The 23,157-nt window shown below is 36.7% G+C and overlaps 1 protein-coding gene across 1 annotated transcript; it reads right to left on the bottom strand.

Moving 5' to 3' along the window:
* Positions 1-4,513: 4,513 nt before the first annotated feature.
* Positions 4,514-19,607, bottom strand: LOC138814228 (vomeronasal type-2 receptor 116-like). Its single transcript, XM_070003239.1, is given in 6 exon segments — positions 4,514-5,436; positions 6,344-6,467; positions 7,293-7,520; positions 10,267-11,073; positions 12,189-12,474; positions 19,510-19,607. Coding segments are annotated over 6 exon segments (2,466 nt in total).
* Between the last annotated feature and the right edge of the window lie 3,550 nt (positions 19,608-23,157).

A 23,157-nucleotide genomic window follows, 5' to 3' on the forward strand; every position in this document is an offset into this window, starting at 1 on the left:
AATCCCAATTAGCCAAAGCTAACATGTGACAAAAGAGTGAGGTCAAAATATCCCAAAACCTGTTTTCAATTATACTAAAGAACCCTAATTACATAATGTATAGCATAAAATATACACAGAAATAGAAAAAAACAACCCAGAAATCAAAAAGAAAAAATCTAGAAATAATTCCAGTTACACTAATCTGGGTTATGGAAAAGCTGCTAACGCATAGATTACTGGAGGATAGCCTCCTTCACAGATGGTGACACTGGATAATCTAGGTATCATATGTTGATTAACTATGCCAGACTTTATTAACTAATCAAAAGGCTGATATTTTAGTATAGGTACCAATGGCTCACTTCTCTATTCCTAGCTTCTCAGGAAGCTGAGATCTGATGATCATGGTGTGAAGCCATCCCAGACACAAGTGTCAGGGGATTCTTACTTCCAATTAAGTACTAAATGTTGTGGCTCAAGTGGTAGACTGCCAGCCTTGAGTGCAAGAGCTAATGGACAAAGTCTAGGCTCTGAGTTCAAACCCCAGTACTTGCACATTAAAAAAATCTATGTCACATTTGATCAAAATATTAATTCTACACAGGACACTGAATCCTTGAAAGTATTATGAAACAAAAAAGAAGCACTTCAAAATATAGGAATATGTAACTCCCTTAATTGGATTCAAATACTGCAGAAAATTATAGCAAGAATTAAGTTCTGGCTGTGGCTTGGTGGGAGAATCCTTTGTGTCTTTCAAGAGGTGTTGGCTTGCACTCCAAGCACTAGAAATAAAACAAAATTTACAATTATGATTCCTACAAGTTTCCATGTTTCTGGGAGGAAAAGAATTAACGCAGTGAAGAGATATAAGTAAAAGGTTGGAAAATCTTCACCAGCCTTATATCTGGTAGAGATTAATATGGTATAAAACAATTGTAAATGTTAAACACCAGTAATAATAATCCAATCAAGAAATAGGCACATGAAAAAGCACACCATTGTCAATTGAGAAAGTACTGAAAACTCTTGTTCTGAAATATGCTATAATAAGTACTGTTCTGACAGGAAATGTTTTGACTTTTTCTTCTTGAAGACCTGGATGAGAAGCAGCAAATGCTGAGTGAGCTTTAGTTATGCAATAGTCCTCCAGCTCATATCAGAGGACATGAGCTTAGTACCAAACAACTAGAGTAATGATATTCAATCAACAATCTCAGGAGTTCTGCAGCAAACAGCCCAGTATCCATATAACTTCAACACCCACTACTCTCTGGTATGGGTCTTGTCGATTGTATAGTCTACGAGAAGTACCACCAAGCCTCCTGGAGTGTTTTGAAATTTGTTTTCTCTCTGCCTTCTTCAGTTCATCACATTAGATGTTCCTACCTTTATTTTTAGGGATTTCAGCTGAAGAACTTAGTGCTTCTCTGAGTCATTTTCTGGCAGTGGTGGGGCTTGAATGCAAGATGCAATTCCTCAGCTCTTTTTTTGCTCTAGGCTAGCACTCTACTATTTTGAGCCACAGCTCCACTTCTGGTTTTCTAGTAGTTAATTGGAGATGAGTCTCATGGACTTTCCTTCCCAGGCTGGCTTTGAACCATGATCCTCAGCTCTCAACCTCCTGACTAACTAGAATTACAGGCACGAGTCTCCAGCACCTGATTGAGTCTTCCCTTTTTTTTTTTTTGGTTGGTCATGGGGCTTGAACTTTGGGCTTGGGCACTGTCCCTCAGCTCTTCAGCTCAAGGCGAGAACTCTACCGCTTGAGCCACAGCGCCACTTCTGGTTTTCGAGTGGTTTATTAGAGATAAGAGTGTCACGGACTTTGCTGCCCTGGTTGGCTTTGAACCACGATCCTCAGATCTCAGCCCCCTGAGTAGCTAGGATTACAGGTGTGAGCCACCGGCGCCCGGCTGATTGATTCTTCCTTTTATCAGCTCCCAGATACTATGGATTGTGTTTGATCTTAATTCTCTTCATCAGAATGAGTTGTTGATTTTTATTCCTGTTGCTTTTCCTTGTGTTCATGAGAATATGGCTTTCCATATCCTTCCAGGAAGAATTATAAAGTAAAAGTATGTGACATTATTTTACCATGGTGGTAACAGTGTTTCACTCTCATTTTGTGCCTCACATGAAGATAAGGTGATCAAAAGCCTGGGGACACATCATCCCATTATGGAGCTCTGAAGGGACTCATACACCCACATCTCTGCCTCTGTCAGTGAATACCAAAATATTCTATGTACTTCCCTATCAGTGTGAGTGGTCTGCTCATCTCATGACCCCTGATTTAAGTGAGTAATAAGACTTTGAATGTCATCTTTTTAATGCTTTATTATAATCACCAACATCAGAATTTCAGTTCTACAATTGGCTATAATGTTTGTGAAACATAACAAGATGTCTTAAGGACCATCTCTGGTCTCTTTTTGTTACTGAGATGTGATCATCTGCTCTCTTTCCTTATGGCCAACATGCACTCTGATTGCATAGTGGATACTGAGGAGCTTATATATCATGATTAGTGGCAATTCATTACCACTGAATGGGCAGTTAGTGTTTTACTTAGCCATAATAATCCTACCTTATTAATGAAATTACAAAAAACAAGAAGAAAGATAAAAAATGAACTTCAGTAGAAACAAATATTTTGACCACCTCCTAATAAAATATTAAGGATTTAGAAATATTTGAAAACTAATATACCATTAAAAGAAACAAAGTACAGTGTTGTTTTTTTTTGCCAAAACTTCATTGTCAATATGTACTAACTCATCTATTAAAAATACAAGTGTCAGAAGAAAGATGCAATGAACAATAGAACAGAGCAGATAGAATTGTAATTATGTGGCCATATGTCCTAGATAGTCATGTATTTTAAAAAATAATATAGAACCCAATAATTCAGTCTATTTAAAATAATAACTAATGGATTTTTTAAAGATTAAAATATTGGAAATGTAACATTTTAGTAATAAATGTATATAAAATTGATAACAAAAATACATGTATCTAATGTATACATATTTGTATGTATAATATTTCAATGTGATTAAACAATAATAAGTTGAAAATATCGACAGCCATGGATGAACAAACTATTATAAAACTACTTTCATCAACTGTTATTCCAAATCTAATACATTTTGATATATATCTAAAGGGTATTTCTGTAGAATATACAATGCATTGTTGAAATACTAAAATAATAAACAGAAGAAAGAGAGGGAAAGAGTGGGAGCTATGTTTCTTTGGATCTGGTTTCCCTTATTTGCAATTACTAGTATATGTCTGAGACAAGCAGAAATGGTCAGATAAGTTGATGTTAGGTGAAATGAACTCCAAGATAAGGACTCAAATGTTTTTTCTTTCTTGCTATTGTTACTAACATATTTATAAGATGATTTCTTTGTTGATTTGTATGTCCCTCTCCCATGGTATAACTTCTGTTTTCACTGTATTTGATGTTGGTATAATTTATGGAGGAGAAAGGAAAAATCAAATTGTTTAAATAGGAATACAGTTGGATCCATTGCAACAATGGGATATACAAGACGTTATGTCAAAAAATGAACTTTACAACTTTGGTGTGGGGGGTGGATTGGGGAGTCAGGGAGCTGAGATGGGAAGGGATGGTAAGGGGAAACAAAGGAGGAGCAACAATGCTTGATAAGAAATGTACTCATTACCTTGCTCATGTAATTGTAACCCCTCTGTACGGTGTTTTCACAGTAAAAAAGAAAACAGAGGAAAGAGGAAGAAGAAGGATGAAAGAAAAGAGAGAAGGAATAGAAAGAGAATGTGAAGAGATCTAATGAAACATATTGAGTAATATTGCAAAAGGCACATGTAGCTATTATATAGCTATTAGCAACTATTAAACTCTAGAGTATATAAAACATAGAACCTTGTTAAGAGAAAAGTATTAATGAAATTTATTTGAGGATAACAGTGAAGGCAGGAAGTAAATATACTTTAAAATATAGAAAAATACCTACAATCTTAGCTACTCAGGAAGTTGAGATATTGGGATCACAGTTTGAAGTCAACCTGAGAGAAAATTCCATGAGTATCTTATCTCTAGCTGACCACCAAAGAGCCAAAAGTGAAGCTGTGGTTCAAGTGGTAAAGTGAAGGATAGCCTTGAGCAAAATAACTCAGGGACAGTACCTAAGCTTTAAATGAAAGCCCTATGAATGGCACAAAAAACTTTTAGACAAATGATTTAGAAAGCAAAATTACACCCAGGTCAACAGTGAAAATATACTGGTGGAGAGGATAGAATTAAATGCAGAGGTAATAGGAAGAACCAGATGTATACAGAATAAAATTCAAGTTTAACTGGTTTGGCTACAACTTGTAGCTGTATCATTACCATTACTAGATACATGGGTAACAATCACTTACTTCTTCATTGAAATGATAAAGTGATCCCCACAATATAAGTTAATATCTAATGGGAGAAGGAGCTTAGATTTAACCTAGACCTTCCTCTGTACATTTGACTGAACATACAGGTTTCATCTTAGGAGGACTTATTTCTCCCAGTGTGTATTTTGTCCCTGAAGCCATGCAGAAAATTTCTCTCTGGCCTTAACAAGATGATGTAGCACTTAGGAGCAAAGATGCAGCCCAAGAGCCCCATACTGGAGGCCAAGATGGAAAAGACCTCCACAGCCACCATGACCTTCCCCTTGGCACTGTGGTAGACAGGCAGGAAGGTGAGCCACACACTACAGAACACCAGCATGCTGAAGGTCAGGAACTTGGCTTCATTGAAGGTGTCAGGCAGGTTCCTAGCTAGAAAAGCCACAGTGAAGATGGCCAGGGCCAGGGAGCCCAGATATCCCAGAACACAGTAGAAGGCAATGAGGGAACCTTTGTTGCACAGGATGATGACATGGCCATGTTCCGATTGTGTATCTGTGTCAAGGAAGGGAGGAGAAATCCCCAGTCAGAGTACACAGAGAATCACCTGGATGAGTGTACAGATGGGAATAATGAATTTAGGAGCTCCTGATACCAGCAGCCACCTCATCCTTCTCTCTGGAGAAGTGACCTTAAAGGCCAGAACCACAGTTACAGTTTTGGCTAAGACAGTGGAAACTGCTACAGTGAATGCAACTCCAAATGTGGTCTGCTGCAGAATGCAGGTCACTATATTGGGTCGGCCAATAAAGAGCAAGGAACAGAGGAAACAGAAGATGAGGGAGGTGAGCAGGATATAGCTGAGGGCCTGATTATTGGCCTTGACAACGGGGGTGTTCTGATGTTTCACAAAGACCCCAAGAACGACTGCTGTGAGTGTAGATAAACCAAGAGCCATGCAGGCTAGGACGATCCCCAAGGGTTCTCCATAAGCCAAGAAACTTGCAACTCTTAGGAGGCACTGGTTTCTCTCTGTATTGGCATACTGATGATCTGGACACTTCACACACTGCTCCATATCTGGAGAAGAAGCCAAATAAACATTGGTCCCTTTTCAGTTCTTAAAAGGAAATTAGAAAATCCCTACTTAGATATAATTCTAACATAAAACTAAATATTACCAAGTATTATCAAATACATTCAGTATTATTTTTTATGTATTTATCATGTTCCCACACTCATTCCCACATTCTCTTTTTTCAGTCTCATTAAACCTTTTTTTAACCCACAGTTACAATCACACATATTATATATCTTGACATTTCTAATATCCTAACAACAATGTTCAGCACCATAAAAATGCTGCCATAATAATTTTGAGCCTTGTGTTTACAATTCCAAGCCCTCATTCGAAATTGTGGATAATAAAGCTTGATGTCCCTGTGCAATATAAATAGGGCCCCAATGGCCCTTTCTTATAGTTGTTATATTTGTCTCTACTATTCACCTGTTAGGAAGTGGGGAACAGAAAATCAAATCAGTCTTTAAGCTCTGAAGTTGTGCTATGTACACCACTTATGCCTGTTTCTTATACCAAACCCAATGAAGAACACTTGCTTTGCTGGAGGAACAGTTCTGGGAGACTAGGAAATAGATGTGCAAGATCTGTGTTTTCTTTGTAATCTGAAGGTAATTTTGAAGAAGATGAGGACCCTGTCTTTAAAAAATCTTTGCACTTAATATGATAGAAGTTAAACTTACATTACTAAGTAGTTAAATAGCCATGCATACAAGAGACTAGAAAACAATCCTATATATAATTCATAACCCATGATTTGTGTTTAATAAGGGAGCACTATCATCCATTATCACAAATTACTAATTGAATGAAGGTAGACTTTGAATTAAATTCTAACACAATTTTTTATTGTCTGGATTGGGGGCAAGTAGGAGACAGTATAAATTTTTCCCTAGGTCAAGAACTTACTTGTCCCATTAGCAATCTCATTCTCTGAGCAGGATGTGCAGTCAAAACAACAGGCAGCCTTTCCCTCCTGAGGGGATTTCCTGAATCCAGGACCACAACTCTCACTGCAAACAGAGCAAGGAATCTTTGGAAGACAAGATATGTGTCAGTAACTGTTTATACTTTTACCTAACATGCCAAAAAGTCTGTTGTGTTAAATAATTGGATTATTAGACATAATATTTCTATGAACATAAGTCCAGTTAATTGAATGATGTTATAGATTCCACATCATGTGATTACCAAAGGCTTATGTGTTATAGCCTTAATCTCTAGCCTATTCAACTATTGAGAAGTATAGTACCTTTATAAGGTAGAGATAGATGGTGAGAAAGTAAGTTCTACTGACCGGCCCTATGGAACTACTTTGAATTCATGCCGTGATATGTTGTCTCTTACTCATCTGTAACATGGTGGAGAGCAAGGAGAAAAAATTCTCTCTGAAGCTTTTAAAGTATGCTATAAGATAAAGCAACCCTATCATATCTTTCTCTCTTTTCCAATTTCCATGATATAAGGATCTTCTCACACAGGCTTCTTCAATGATTCTTGTCACCATAGATGCCTAAGTTACAGGTCAACTAAGCATTGATGAAACAAGCATATAAATGAGCAAAATAAACCTTTCATCCTCAAGAATTGATTCCTCAGTTATTTTGTCCCAGTGTTAGAAAATTGCTATAACAGCTGTCATTTATGTTTATGATAAGAAAAAAATCATTTTTGAACAAGCTGTGAAGTTACTTTGTGTCTTTTTTTTGTTCAAAAGTCAATAAATAAAATTTCTTTCAAGTTGAAAATAATTAAATATATATTGTGAGGGCATTAGTGAACCACATAAACATAAAATCCAGGGGTTATTTTTATTACTTCTTTGTAGCTCAAATCATGACACTTAGACACAACCCACCTCTGTAGTTCCAATGGCCCACTCTATTATATCTTCAGACAAAGATAGCTGATGACCATCTTGAGCATATGGAGAAAACTTCCCTACTTTCACCTTAAGTTCAAGGCCTTCTGGAAAATTCCAGATGTTTATAATGTCATACTCTGGCTCTAATTTTCTTTTATCATCCACAATCACTTTTTCTTTGGCAGGATTCTTCAATGGGATTTTCTTCAGAAAAGGGTGCAGCTAAAAGAGATACATATCTTACATTGAAGTGAACTCAAAACTTGAGAGAAAACCTGAATGAAGCAAAGCCCCTTATTTATTTATTTATTTTTTGCTGGTCATGGGGCCTGAACTCTGGGATTGGGCACTGTCCCTCAGCTCTTCAGCTCAAGGCTAGTGCTCTACCACTCGAACCACAGTGCCACTTCCAGCTTTTTGTGCTTATGTGGTGCTGAGGAATTGAACCCAGGGCCTCATGCATGCAAGGCAAGGACTCTATACCACTGAGCCACCTTCCCAGCCACTCCTTATTATCTTTAATCCTTGCTTTATAATTCAAGATGAACAGATAGCAAACCAGTGGAACAAAAGCAAGTATATAGATAAATGGGACTGCATCAAACTGAAGAGTTTCTGCATGGCAAAGTAGATAGCTAGAAAGATATGTAGAAAGCCCTCCAAATGGAGAACTATATTTTCTAGTTATGCATCAGAAAAGGGCCTCATATCTAAAATACACTTAAAGCTCAAAAAGTAATCCCCCCAAAATAAACTCTCAAGAAACAACAACCTAACTAATAAATTGGCTTAAGACTTAGAGACTTTTCAGAAGAGGGGTCAAGAATGACCAGTAGACACAAGAAGAAATGTTCAACATATCTGGCCATAAAAGAAATGCAAATAAAAATAACATTGAATTCTTCCTCACCCCAGTTAGAATGGTTATAATCAAGAAAATTAACAATAACATGTTAATGGGGATTTCACCAAAAGGGAATGCCACTACACCGTTGTTGGGAATATAAACATGTTCAACCATTCAGCAATATGGAGGTTCCTCAAAAAACTAAACATAGAGCTTCCGTATAAGCCAGCAATTCCATTCCTGGGCATTTATCTAATAGACCACAAACAATCCAGTCTTTGCCATAGCCCAGATATGGAATCAGCCTAGATGATCCTCAATGTATGAATGGATAAAGAAAATATGATGCACATATATACATATATATATATATATATATGAATTCTATACTTCCATTAGAAAGAATGATACTATACCATTCATAAGGAAATGGAAAGACTTGGAAAAAATATATTAAGCAAAGTAAGCCAGACACAAAAAACCAAGCTGGGCGCTGGTGGATCACGCCTGTAATCCTAGCTACTCAGAAGGCTGAGATCTGAGGATCGCAGTTCAAAGCCAGCCCGGGCAGGAAAGACCGTGAGACTCCTATCTCCAATAAACCACTAGAAAACCAGAAGTGGCGCTGTAGCTCAAGTGGTAGAGCGCTCACCTTGAGCTGAAGAGCTGAGGGCAGCGCCCAGGCCCAGAATTCAAGCCCCATGACTGACAAAAAAAAAAAAAAACAAAACCCAGATTGTGTGGCTTCCTTAATTTTTTATAGCAAAAATGTGCCTATAAATCGACAAGTAAACACAATGGATGGTAAAAGACAAAAAAACACATTTGGACATGATAAATTATACAAGACTGTAGACATTGACACAGAGTAAAGGAGGTTATTCATAGGAGAGGATCACAAAAGCTCAATAGCTATGTGCATATGATCATATAAAAAGATATTTATCAAAATGAACTCCAAAAAAGTAATTTTTTTGTTGTTTCAGCTTTGGTATTTTTTTCTCCTTTGTCACTGTTTTTGATTTCTGTACCTTTTGTAAGTTTATCTGTTGAAGAACGATATGGGGATCACGAAATGGTGGGACAAAGGATAAACTCACTGGAGAGTATGTTGAAGAAACTGTACAACTTGTAGGGGAGGGGTGTCTGGAGGGAAAAACTTGGAAAAAATGAGGGAAGAGGTGACAGTGTCAAAAATAAATGTACTCATTGCCTGGTATATGTAACTCTAACCCCTCTGTACATCACCTTTACAATAACAACTAAAAAAGTGTGACAAATGAATGTCTGTGGTAAAACACACCACAAATAGAACAATAGAAAGTCTATGGGGAACAGTACAGTAAAAAAAAAAAGCAAAAAACAAGAACTCGTTTTCATTTCTTCGAGTTCATTTTGATAAGCATCATGTTATATGATCATATTCACATAGCAATGTAGCCCATGTGATCCTCTCCTAAGAATATTCTCCTTTGTTCTCACCTTTACAATAAAATTTTTGAGATTAAAAAAAATCAATGGGGAAATAAAATAGAATAATATATCAGAAACCAGGTCATAATGGGTAGGGTCCAAACACCCATTTTCAAGAGAAACTATATGAACCTAAATAGACTTGAGTGAGATTCTCTTAAGTTGCCTAGCTACAGTTGCCACAGCTATTCATGTTATGAGTGTTCAGGGATTTTTCAGTTTGCTGCATTACCTAAAGTGGCATTAATCAGGATTATTTACGAAATGTTTATTCATTAGGGTTTAGGAACTTAAAGAACAGGTCATATTTTCCTATTAAACTTGGAGGGAGAAACTGAGTTTACAATATTGAGAACTTTAGCCATGAGCAGGTTGAGAGATCATAGCAAAAATAATTGATTAAAACATGAAACATACTTCTTCCTTCCAGTGACCTGTTTTTCTTTCATTTCAATTATATTTTTTTTCTTAGGTGTGTTTTTCTTTGAAAGATCATGGACACAGGTCTAGAGTACCTTACAGACATTAAAACAAATATACTTTCTTTTTTATTTAAAAAAGTATTTTAAATACTTCATTTCATCCTTGAAAAACACTATTACAAAGTAACTTTCCCATGATATTTGGGATCCAATACAGAAGCATTACCTGTGCAAGGGAAGGTACTATCCCTTTCCCATATCCCATGAATGGCATTTCTGTTTGATGAAGGAGCATCTTGTGGAGGGCCTGGGCCACAGCATACACAGCATTGTATATATTGTAACTCTCTTCAGACATGGCCATGTCGAAAATGTGTCCAGGCAACCATTCCAAGGAGGCATCTTGTGGACAGTTCTCCCATATCACACAGTCAGACTCAGAATGGGAACAATTAAAAGAGAGAAACCATAACCTGGCAAGGTAAAAGTCTTCTGGGTATTTGGAAGGGTTAACTTTCCGTATAAAATCTGTGAATCCAATACTGTCTGCATAGTGATGTGAAAAAATGAAAGGTATATGGAAGGAACCTAGCATGAAATATTTCCTTTTCATTTTTAAATGCCACTGTGAGTTCATGATACAAACTTTGCCTGTAATTAAAATTTGCTCAACACACATCATTAAATCTAGTAGAGATTCACTGTCACCATAGATTATGATGACATTTGCTGCAGATTTGTTAATCTGGTTATATACTGCTACGATTTTGAATATATGTGACATGGAATGATTTGGAATCACTAGATCAAAGGCTACACAAACTGTGTTCTTGGCCATCTCTTCTTTCAATTCAGGAAGGATCCATAAACCATTCTCATCATCTGAGGTCAACAGTCCTACCCAGTTCCAGCTGAAGTGAAGTAGTAAAGAGACCATAGCAGTGGCCACCAATTTGTCCTTTGGGGCCATCTGATAGAGATCAGGAAACTTGTTATAGTCACTCAGGGCATGATCAAAAGGCCCAAAGGTAAACTACAGGGAAAGAAATGCGGACACTTTATGAATGTGAAAATTGCCATCTATCCAGTTGGAGTAGAGAGAAATTAGGTTTTTGTTTCCTTTCTTCTTCTTCTTCTTCTGTTTTGTTGGTTGTGGGGCCTGAACTCTGGGCCTGGGTGCTGTCCCTCAGTTCTTCAGCTCAAGGCTAGCACCCTACCACTTGAGCCACAGCACCACTTCTGGTTTCTTTCAGTTTATGTGGTGCTGAGGAATTGAACCCATGGCCTCATATATGCGAGGCCAGCACTTCTACCACTGAGCTAACTTCCCAGCCTTTGTTTTCATTTTTGAAAAAAATAAAAATTTTAAATTGTAAGTAGTTATACATTGATTTATTTGCCACTATTTCCATCAATTCTTTACATCTATATCAACCTCACTCTTTTTTCTGGCTTTCCTAATTCCATTTTCACCTTGTACATCCAATATTATCTTGTGTTTATTGTCAGACTGGTAATACATATATGTAAATGGGTATACATATGTTCCATATATTTCATATTTCATGATCATGTTTTAGATCTATTGTTCACATGTAAGAGGACACATGCCCCCTTTCTCTTTTTGAGCCTGACTTGCTTCCTTCAACATTATTATGTATGTGTGTGTTGTGTGTGTGTGCACACATACACATACACACACACACACACACACACACGTATGCAAGGCAGTCATGCAATTCCTTGGCTATTTCCCTCAAGGATGTCACTCTTACACTTGAGCTACGTATTTACTTTCTGGTTTTTACTGCTTAATTGGAGATAAAAGTTTCATGAGTAGCTAGATTATACATGTACCTACCAGCACCCAAGTCAACATACCTTCACATGTTAAAATCATTTTCCATTTCTTCATTTTTATTGATAAATCCCCAAACTCCAAATAATCCCTTTGTCTGCTCTAATTTTTCTGTGCCCTTTTTCAAACACTGGAGATATAGATATTCCACTATCTTTGAATACTTACTCTTTGATACCACAAAATTTGATATGTTGATAAATCAATCTTTTCCTCTCATACTCTTCTGATATTTTAAATGACACCAGATTAGACATTATTTTATATCCCTCCACTCCTCTCACCCTCACCTGGAAGAATCTGTAGAGTTCCAGCAGTGTCCCAATCTGGGCAGATGATTTTCCTGATGGTCCTGTAAGTACTGCTATAGATTTGCTGTCTCTCATACAGGAGTAGTTTGGAATCTTGTCCTTCCCAAAAAGCCAAATGAAGGGATTCTTAAATACTGTCCAAGCTCCGAAGTAAAAATCAAAGATATCAAATCCCAGAGTTAAGTTATGTAAAAGATTAGGGTTTTTGTTGATCTCCTCAATAGCAAAAGCTAAGGCCAAAACAAACTGGTAGTTCTTGAAGATCCTGCATAATTAGCATAGAAATTGAAGAGGAGTATATCAAAACTTACAACTTCGATGGATTGAATTCTTTTTTTTATTGTGAAAATACCTTGGATTGAATTCTTTATTCTCTCCTAATTAATATATTAAAATATTGCCTCCAATTGAGATGCAATGTGAATTTAATGTTTGATGTTTGTACATAGGATTGTGTAAGTACATCAGGGGAACTTGTCATGAATGAGATTCAGCATATTTAAGCTGAGAAAGAACTTGCTTTCCCTGCTACTGCATGCACCATACCAAAAAGCTTTTGTTCATTAAACATGTAATAGGGTTTCATGAGACAACAATAATTTTGTTGCATTTATCTTGCAGTCACTAGATCCACCTATGTTAAAAATAAACCTTGTGTTTTGAGCCACCCACCTTATGTTATGTGGTTATATGACAGGCCAGTCTAGCTATCAAACATATCATTTAAGACAAACTTTCAGAAGCAAAGTGTCATTTAAGGAACATTCTATAGAAGCTCTGCTTACAGATCTAGCATATTAAACAATTCATCCTGCAATATCAACCATAATAAGAGCTCAAATATCAAGTGAAGAGATTATATTCTGAATTGCATAACTAACGGGATGAATCCAACTCTAAGGAACTCAGTATGTTGAGAGGAACCTTCAGCAAGAGAGATGAGAATTTTAAGCTTTACATTGAAATCCTAGTTCCAAGGACACCATGGTAAAATAATGATCACTACTCTTCCCAATATATTTAGATTGAGGTACCAAAAATGAAAGAATACAGGGAAGTAGATGATTCAATTACTTTTTTCTGTCATCCCCTGTATGTGAAAGTGTGTGTATGTGTGTGTGTGTGTTTGTGTATGTGTGTGTGTGTGTGTGTGTGTGTGTGAGAGAGAGAGAGAGAGAGAAAGAGAGAGAGAGAGAGAGAGAGAGGCAGACAGACAGACAGACAGACAGACAGACAGAGCACATTCTAAAGAAATTAATGAAACCACACATTGTTTAAAAGGAAACAATGGAGATAAGATGGAAATACAAATCAGAGGACCAACCTGTTCAACATATACTTTATGCATTCATGGAAGTGTCACAACGGAAGCCTAATATTTTAGTGAAGTTAGAGCTTGAAGAAAATCTGATTGAACACACATGTATGGAGGAGTAAACTGAATCAAGAAACTGAAGCAACTAAATGAAGAAATGTGAAAAATTTTTTCAAAAGTTGAAAGTATTTTTTAAAAGGCAAATAGTGTTATGTGGATTCAGTAAATGTTTGAGAATGCCAGAAAGTTCAAATGCTTGTTCTAGTAATGTCAGAATTAAAATTTCATAATATAGACAAGGATAGAAATGTAAAATATCTAAAGGTGAAAGGTTAATCAAGTTTTACCATGATCTCTACAGAAAGCTGTCTTATGATTAAGGTCTCACAAGTGAAGTATATATAGAGAAGATTGTTTATACTAGAAGGTAAATGGAACCCAATAAAACATAGGTGTATTCATGTTTCACTAATAGTTTATTCCTCAGCAGAATCCATAGAATCCAATGGCATGGTAGGAGATCTTACAGAAGATTAAAAAATGTATAAATTAACTAAGAATACTATTCCTATCAAAGATACCATTTAGAAATGAAAAAAGAATTAAAAGGTTCCTGGAGAAGCACAGTTAAGAGAATATGTCTCCACCAGATCTATTCTACAAGAAATACTAAAGTATGCCTTTTAGTCCAAAAGACAGAACCATTAATGCAAAAGAAAAATGTACAAGAATGTATAAAACTTACTGGTAAAAGTGTCTACACATGTGAGCTGACAATGTTCTAACATAAATGTGCTAGTCAAACATACACATAATTCATATAAAGAGGAAAAATTATTGTATCTTTGTCTAGCAATTACTATAGAACAATGTAAAAATTGTTATAAAATATTACAAATGGTGGGAGGATTACAGTGCCGTTGCAGTTTTTATTTGTGTGCCTTTACTATTTTATCTTGAAATAGTAACTGAAAGGTTTCATTAAAATTTTAAATGAAAGATTTCATTATATCATTTCTGTACATTCCCTTATGACTATGATCATAACTCTGTATGTGTATTTTCTCTTTTTCTTTCATCCTTATGATCAGGGATAGTAGTCATCATTTCAAAATAGCTTACTGTCATCTATTTTAAGCTTCCAAAAATCTGTAACTGACAAATGAAAACTCATAATCCAGAAATCAAAACACACTACAATTGAACTCAACAACAAACACTGAAGACTTTAGAAGGAGAGAAAGAGTGGAAGAGGCCTTAATAGACCTGGAAAGAAGTTACATAAGGGCAGTAATGAGAAGTGATCGGTGAACAATGATTGGGAATGGGAAGGCAGGAAATTCTACCAGTAAGAAATAAAATGGTTGAATGAATAAAAACTCCAAATGATATGTTGATTCCAAGAAACTCCCTTTAGTATTAATGGCCCCCAATGACTGTAAGAAAGGAGTGGAATGAGATAGTATATGCAAATGAAGGCCAAAAGAAAGCAGGAGTATCCATAACACATTACACCAAATAGACTTTAATCAAAGCAAAGAAAATGACAAGTTTGTAATGTACTGATGAAGTGATCAAATCTACAGGATGACATAGCAATTCCAAGTATATATTTATTTACACACTATCCAAGCACTTAACTATATTAACAGACTTTTTCATAGTCCTAAATACAATAATAGCTGAAGATTTTATGTAGAGATTAGACAAGATCTACAGGAAGGTATCAGAGTTAAATTTCACCTTTGATCAGGTGAGGTTCACATACACTAACAGAGTATTTGTCATAAGCATTCTGAATGCCATCCAGGAGAGATCATGGGTTAGCATGCAAATCCAGCCAGATTTTCAAAATATTGAAAGTGTATTGAGCACACATGTAGATCATACTATAGTAAGGCTAACCAATAACAAGGAAAACAGGAAAACATTCACATAACATGAAAATTAAAGGAATTGTTTTTCAACCTTAATTACTTAAATAATTTTATAAATAAGTGCATTCAGTTTAAATGATTAATATGCATTGAAATGAATTATCTTTTAAGGCAAATTTTAAAATGATCCTTGAAACAAATGAAAATGAAAATTTATCAGAATCTAAAGATACAGAAAAAGCAATAAAAGGAAACTGTAACACTTTTTGAAAATCAAGAGTATAGATACTAAAGAACCTACACTGCATCTCAAAGAACTAAACAGACCCAAAATTAGTAAAAGGAATGATTAAAGTAGAAGAAAACAATTTAGATAATAAACCACAGTAGCAATAGTAAAAGAGAGGTTCCATACAAAAGTGCTAAGGCTCAAGTGAAAATCATGAAAAATCAAAGGGAAAATCAACAAAATTACACATATGAACACATAACTCCCATTTATTCTGGATAAGCAGAATCAATATGGTAAAAATAGCCATATTACTGAAAACCATCTACAAATTCGGTGCACTTTTCATCAAAATTCCTATCAATTCCTTCACAGAAATAGAACAGGCAAGACTAAATTTTATAGAAAAGAAAATCCTTAGTTAGCCAGAGCTCTTAAGATGCAAGAAAAATACTAGAGTAGCACCATACTTTTTTCTATTATATTACAGAGCCATAGTAGCAGAAAAACAATTGTTGTGATAAAAACAATCCATGAGATAAAAGACCAAGAAATATTTGGAAACAACTAAAGATATCTGAATCTTGGAGAAGTTGCCATATAATATGTGGACCAAAGATGTCACCCTTAGTAAGGTGTGGCACTGTGAAACTGGGTATTCATGTGTCAAACACTGAAACTATGCCCTAGTTTTCAACCTGTATTTTTTTAAAAAACCTCAAAACTGGTCAGTTATTAATAAGAGACTGAAACTTTGCAAGTAGTAAGAGAAAATGAGGGGAAACAAGAAACAAGTAACTTTTAATAGAAAGTAAAGAGCTCATAAAATAATAACAGGAATTAAGCTCTGCATTTGGCTAAATTGTAGATTCTTTGCCTCATTCATAAGCCCTAAGTTCCACCCCCAGTACTGGAAAGGTAAAGTAGCTGTGGTTCCATCAAATTGAAAAGCTTCAGCTCAATGAAAGGAATAGTTTGACAGCCAAGCTAAGGTTGAAAATCTTGTTAGCTCTTCCTCTCACACAAGATTAGTAGCGTAGTGTAAAATAATTGTAAAATTGAAACACCAGTAGGAAAACAACCCAACTAAAAAACAGACATAAAAGCAGACACTTTAAAAATTGTGAAGTACAAATGGAAAGTGACTACAGAAGACATGTTCAACCATTTGAGCACTTGGGGCAATACAAATCAAAGCTCCAATGAGTTATCCATCAACCAGAAAAAAATGGAGTTTTGGTGATGATATATAAAAAAAACAATTGGAGATAGTTCAAGAAATTAAAACTACCTGTGCTTCTGGCTCATGTCTGTAATCCTAGCTGATGAGGAGGCTGAGATCTAATGATCCCTAGTCAAAGGCAGCTAGGACAGAAAAGGCAGCTAGATGTGCCACCTAAATGTGAGATGTGGCTTAAGTGGAACATCAACCCTGAAAACAAAAGCCATTTGAGTGTAAAACTAGCCAAGCATTGGTGGCTCATGCCTATAATACTAGCTACCTCAGCAAGGTAAAAATGAACAAAAAATATTAGAGATATGAGAGAGAAAAAAGGATGTGGGACAAGATATAAAAAATGTTCATAAGTATAGGAGGTGACATCAAAAAACATACAGTGTTGAACTACAATATGAATCATACTTGACACAAGTCCCATATTGTATAAAAATTGGGAAACATTGCTATAATATCTGTAGGTATAGAGTTGAATCAAATCACTGATTTCTAATGGCAGTGGTCCATTTATCTATAAAAGACCTTGTGAATAAGAATTGCTTTCTGTAAACACAGGTTCCATGGTTTCCATAATTTGCAATAACTAGTATACATCTAGGATAATCTTACCAGACAAACAGAAAAGGTCAACAGTAGTATGTATGACCATACAAGATGATCATATAAATGATCCCAAGACAGGGATAGGAGGTTTTTTACTTTGTACTATGTGATTTTTTTCTTTTTTATGTTCTTTCCCTATGGTGTAACTCCTGTTGTCACTGTATTTAATTCTGGTGCCCTGCATCTTGTATATACTTTTTTCTAATTTGCGGAGGGGAAGGTAGTAACAAAACACTGAAACAATACAGGTTGACCCATTGTAACAATGAGACATACAAGACATTATGTTGAAAATAAACTTTACAACTTGAGTGGGGGAGATTGTGGGGAGGTTGGGAGGGAGGGGATGATAGGGGAAAAAAAGGAGGGGGGTAACAATTTTCGATAGAAAATGTACTCATAACCTTACTCATGTAACTAGTACCCCTCTGTACACTTTTATTTACAATAAAATATTAAAAAAAGAATTGCTCTCTGTCAATACCATGCATAAAACTAACCCGTACCAGACTTCTCTTCATATCTGTAGGTAGCAAAGAAATACCCATCAGCTGAAACTATAATATTCATTGTGTCTATATTAGCACACTAACAAAAGTGCTCTGATGTATATTGGGAAATTAAGAAAAGTCAGTTAAAAGTGGCTAACTAGTAAGGCATAAGAAAAGGAAGTTAAGCCAGGCACTGGTTGCTCCTGCCTGTCTTGGCTACTTAAGAGGCTGAGATCTGAGGATCACGTTTCAAAGCCAGCTTGGCCAGTGGTATCTATTATACTCTTATCTGTATTCACCAAAAAATGTCAGAAGTGGAGCTATGGCTGAAGTGTTAGAGCATGAGCCTTAAGTAAAAAAGCTCAGGGACAACACCTAGGCCTGAATTCACAGGACCTGTACAAAACAAAGAAAGATAAGCCAGTGACATATATCTTAAGGACATATGCCTTCTGTAGCAGGAAAGAGAGTAATTCTTATCCCTGCCCTCTCTGCTTCCAACTACGGGCTGCTAACTCAGGCTACATTTGTCACATCAGCATTTAAAAAAGAATGGACATGATAAGAGCAATGACATTTTCTCTTGCAATAGGTATCAAATAGGCGGCTAAAAAATACTTGAAGTTCTGTATAGCCATTTTTCTTTTTTATTCTTTTATATAACAATTTATTATTGGCACCTCTGCTATAGACCAAAACCCAAGGATATTCATGTGCACAGTGAAGCAGAACTTGTCTTGGGTAGATAAAATTCTCCCATAAGGGGTGTTTGATAAAACTATTCTGTCTGCTAACAGCCAGATTGTGGAGCATATATGGCATGAACACAGGGCTTAGTTTGAAACAGTAACTACTTGTCTATAGTGTTTGTGTGTATTTGTGAGCATGTGTGTGCATGTGCAGGCCTGCATGCAGCAGTCCTAGGGCTTGCATTCAGGGTCTGGACACTGTCCTTGAGATTTTTTCACTCAGGACTAGCACCACTTCCATCTTTTGGCTGGCTAATTGGAGATAAAAGTCTCATGGATTTTCCTGCCCAGGTTGGCATCAAACCTCAATCCTTAGATATCAGCCCCTTGGAGTAGTAAGTTAAGATTACAGGAATGAGCCACCAGCCTCCAAGAATTTTTATGTCTTTAAAATATAGGTGTTCCTAAAGGAAAATTCTCAGGCCACTGGCATAGGGGTAAAGAAATGTTCCTGCAGCCTTTTACAGAACTTGTTCCACGGACATAAGTTCTTCTTCTGCAATGACAGTTGGGCTGAAGGAGATGCAGGGATGTTGGAGTAAAGTGAAGAACTTACAGCTCTAGAAAGGAGAAGCTAATTGGAAGGAAAACGGAGTTTTCTCTTACTGGCAGGCAGAGGATCACTCAACAGTAGATGCAAAATAAAGTAATGAAGCTGAGTTGTTTGTGGTGCAGTAGGAGATGGGAGCTCAGGGTAGAGGATGCGAGAGCATTTATGTGCGCAACCTGACTTCCCTCAGCCATTGCCTATTTTAAGAACAAAACAGGAATGGAAATAAAATGATGAGGAGTTACTTACGGTTTGTAGTTTTCATGGTTGGAAGCATCGCTTTTACTACGATCTGTTCCCAAAGCATAGAGAGGGAAAAACCCAGCAATCATCACATCTCCATCCATGTGTGCTCTCTGTTTCATTCTGGAAAAGCAGCTAGTGCCAGCCAAAGACCTGACAAAGAGAGGAAGCTGGAGAAGGAGTGTGAAAGTCAAAGGGCACATCCCTAAAGCATCTGCCAAGCTCAAATTTTGGCCAGAAGTGAGGCCCACAATGTCAGGTACATATATTCCATATATTTTTGTATATGTTCATATGTGTCTTTTTATTGACAGAGATGTGTACTGTAGACTTGCTTTCATCAGAGCCTCTTGTGATTCCCCAGGAGGAATGTGTAAAACTTTCCTGGGGCTTTGCATCTGAGGCCTTATCCAGAAGATAAATATGAATTAAAAAACATGTTTGCAGATTCTCCTTCACTCCAGGAGCTATGATTTCATCCAAGACCACAGATAGGCCCGGGGAATAATATTATGTTTGATATATTTGGTTCAATGTCTGTGCCAAGAAAGTATTTGGATGAAATTCATTTGGGATGATGTAACTGGATTGCATCAGAGGATGCCACATCAGGTGCGTGGTGAAATGGCCAGTAAAAGGCCTTGCCAGTGAGGTGTCTACCAAAGTTATTAGGGCATCCCACCCAGAGGGTCAGTTCATACACCCAATGTCCATAACAGCCATAGAACATTGCTGCTTGAGTCCGGCAGGTTTCAATAAGAATTCCAATTGCAGAGACCTCAACAAATGCATTTATTTTCTGTTGCCTAAGGAAGCAATGATCTTGCTGAAACCAGAAATTGCATGTCAATAAATCAATGTCAATGCAAAAATTGAGTTGCACATTTGCAGTCTCAACTTTCACTTTCAAATAGGCCATTTTTACTTAACATAGATCAAGACATTTTCATGATACACTGGTCTGAAAACATGTGGTAATAGAGGAAATTCTTCTCTATCACAAACCTAAACCAATATCGAAACCAATGCTATGTTTTCTACTTGTGAAATTATATTAGAACCAAATTCCATGCAGAGACCTCAGTGGCCCTGGAGGACAGACATACTTCAGGGTAGTGAATGTACTCTGTAAAAGGCTGTAGGGTTGGATCTACATTATGGTATACTTGCCCATAATCATGCACTGAATATCAAAAAATACTCATCACAGTAAAAAAAAGGACTGAACAACATGTTTACTTTAAAAATGCAGGAGGAAAACAATGGAATAAAGTTTTCACTGGTCTTTTATACTTCTAAACTCATTAAATTATGTAGAATTTTATCACTTAATTTTAAAAAATCTTAGTAGCATATGTTAGCTGGACAGGGAGTTTGTTTAGACTTACATGTATGCATGCAACATGCCCCAATCTCACAAGGTGTGGGCACTGGTTCATATTACAAATTTATAGTTTCTTGAGGAACTTATATACCAATTTTCACAGTGGGTGCATGAAATCACATTCTCAAAAATGCTATGTAAGTGTTCCCTTACATTCTTACCAGCATTTGTTATTTGTCATCTTAATGATAGGCACTGTCACTGGAGTAAGATAAAATTTAACATCCTTGTCTTTGCATTTCCTTTATGCCAAGGGTGTTGAGCATCTCTTTGTCTATTTTCATTAGCCATTTATACTTGTGATATTGAGAAGTGTCTGAGTTTATTTCCCATTTTGTTAATTGGCTTGTTCATTCTTTAGGAGTTTAGTGTTCAGAGCATCCTCTATATTCTAGTTACTAACCACTTGCCAGATGTTTCATAAAATATTTCAAGAAATCAAGTCCCAGAGCCTGTAGTACTTAGTGTGCTAAGAAAGTATGTACCAGAAACATTCAAATTTCTTACATTTATGTTTGGTAAGAGAAAGTCAATTAACTATTCAATTTAGTGACTGAAATAGAATAAAAAGCATGACAGGTACAGAAAATAGAGATGAATGAGAAAGTTCAAGTACTAAGTAAGAATTTATTTCAGTCATGGGGTCATGAAGGTAAATTGAGGGGAGGCTTAAGGAGAGCTCTTTGTGGGGCCTTTTGAAAAACAATTAGATAAAAATTTTGTCTTGCTACATTTTCCTTTTTCCCTTCCTCTCCTTGCCTATGTCCCTCATCCATTTAACCATGAACTCTCACTGCCATTAACCTTTTCCCTGCCTCCTATCTATCCATCCATCCATCCATCCATCCATCCTTCCATCCTTACTTCCTTCAATGTATCCACCCACGCCTACCTTCTCTTCACCCCTATATTTCAGAGTGTAAATATTGTGTTAGTTCATTTAAAATTGCAAAAAAGTAACTAGAAAAGAATACAACTGAGTGGAACATTTAAACATTTTGCAAGAGCTGGGGGCTGGTGGCTCAAGCCTGTACTGCTATCTACTCAGGAGACTGAGAATTGAGAATCACAGTTTTGTGTGTGTGTGTGTGTGTGTGTGTGTGTGTGTGTGTGTGTGTGTGTGTGTGTGTGTGTGTGTGTGTGTGTGTGTGTGTTTTGTCGGTCATGGGGCCTGAACTCTGGGCCTGGGTGCTGTTCATCAGCTCTTCAATTCAAGGCTAGAACTCTACAACTTGAGCTATAGCGCCACTTCTGGCTTTTTCTGCTTATGTGGTGCTGAGGAATTGAACCCAGGACCTCATGCATGCAAAGCAAGCACTCTACCACTGAGCCACCTTCCTAGCCCTGAGAATCACTGTTTAAAGCCAGCCTGGGCAGGAAGGTCCATGATAGTCTCATCTCCAGGAAACAACTAAAAATCTGGAAAACTGCTAGCCTTAAGACATAAGATCAGTTGGTGGGAATGTAAACTTGTTCAACCACTTTGGAAAGCAGTATGGAGGTTCCTCAAAAGACTTCACATAGATCTCCCCTATGATCCAGCAATCCCACTTTTGGGCATTTACCCAAATGTTTACAAACAAGACCACACTAAAGCTACCAGCACAACTATGTTTATTGCAGCATTATTTACCATAGCTAAGATATGGAACCAACCCAGATGCCCCTCAGTAGATGAATGGATCAAGAAAATGTGGTATATATACACAATGGAATTCTATGCCTCCATCAGAAAGAATGACATTTCCCCATTTCTTAGGAAATGGAAAGGCTTGGAAAAAATTATATTAAGTGAAGTAAGCCAGGCCCAAAGAAGCATAGGTCCCATGGTTTCCCTTATTTGCAATATCTAGTATAGGTATGAGTCAAGCAGAAAAGGTCAGATAATGTGATGTTAGGAAAATGAACCCTTAAATATGTATTTTAATGTTTTCGTTTCTTTCATGCATGTGTTTCTAATGCATTTATAAGATTATTTCTTTGTTGCTTTGTATGTCCCTCCCCCACAGTGTAACCCCCGCTTTCATTATATTTGATGTCAGTATAACATGTGGAGGAGATGGGGGCAAACAAGTCGTTTAAGGATTCAGGTGGACCTGTTGCAACAATGAGAAGTACAAAATGTCATGTCAAAACCAGCTTTACAATGTCGGTGTGGGGGGGAGGGGGGTATAATTGGGTGGGGGGAGGGGGGAGGCTGGGAAGGGAGGTGAAGGGTAAACAAAGGAGGAGGCTGCAATGCTTGGTAAGAAATGTATGCATTATCCTGC

This window comes from Dipodomys merriami, unplaced genomic scaffold, assembly GCF_024711535.1.
Source record: "Dipodomys merriami isolate MVZ:Mamm:240054 unplaced genomic scaffold, mDipMer1.0.p SCAF_6, whole genome shotgun sequence".
Classification (NCBI taxonomy): domain Eukaryota; kingdom Metazoa; phylum Chordata; class Mammalia; order Rodentia; family Heteromyidae; genus Dipodomys; species Dipodomys merriami.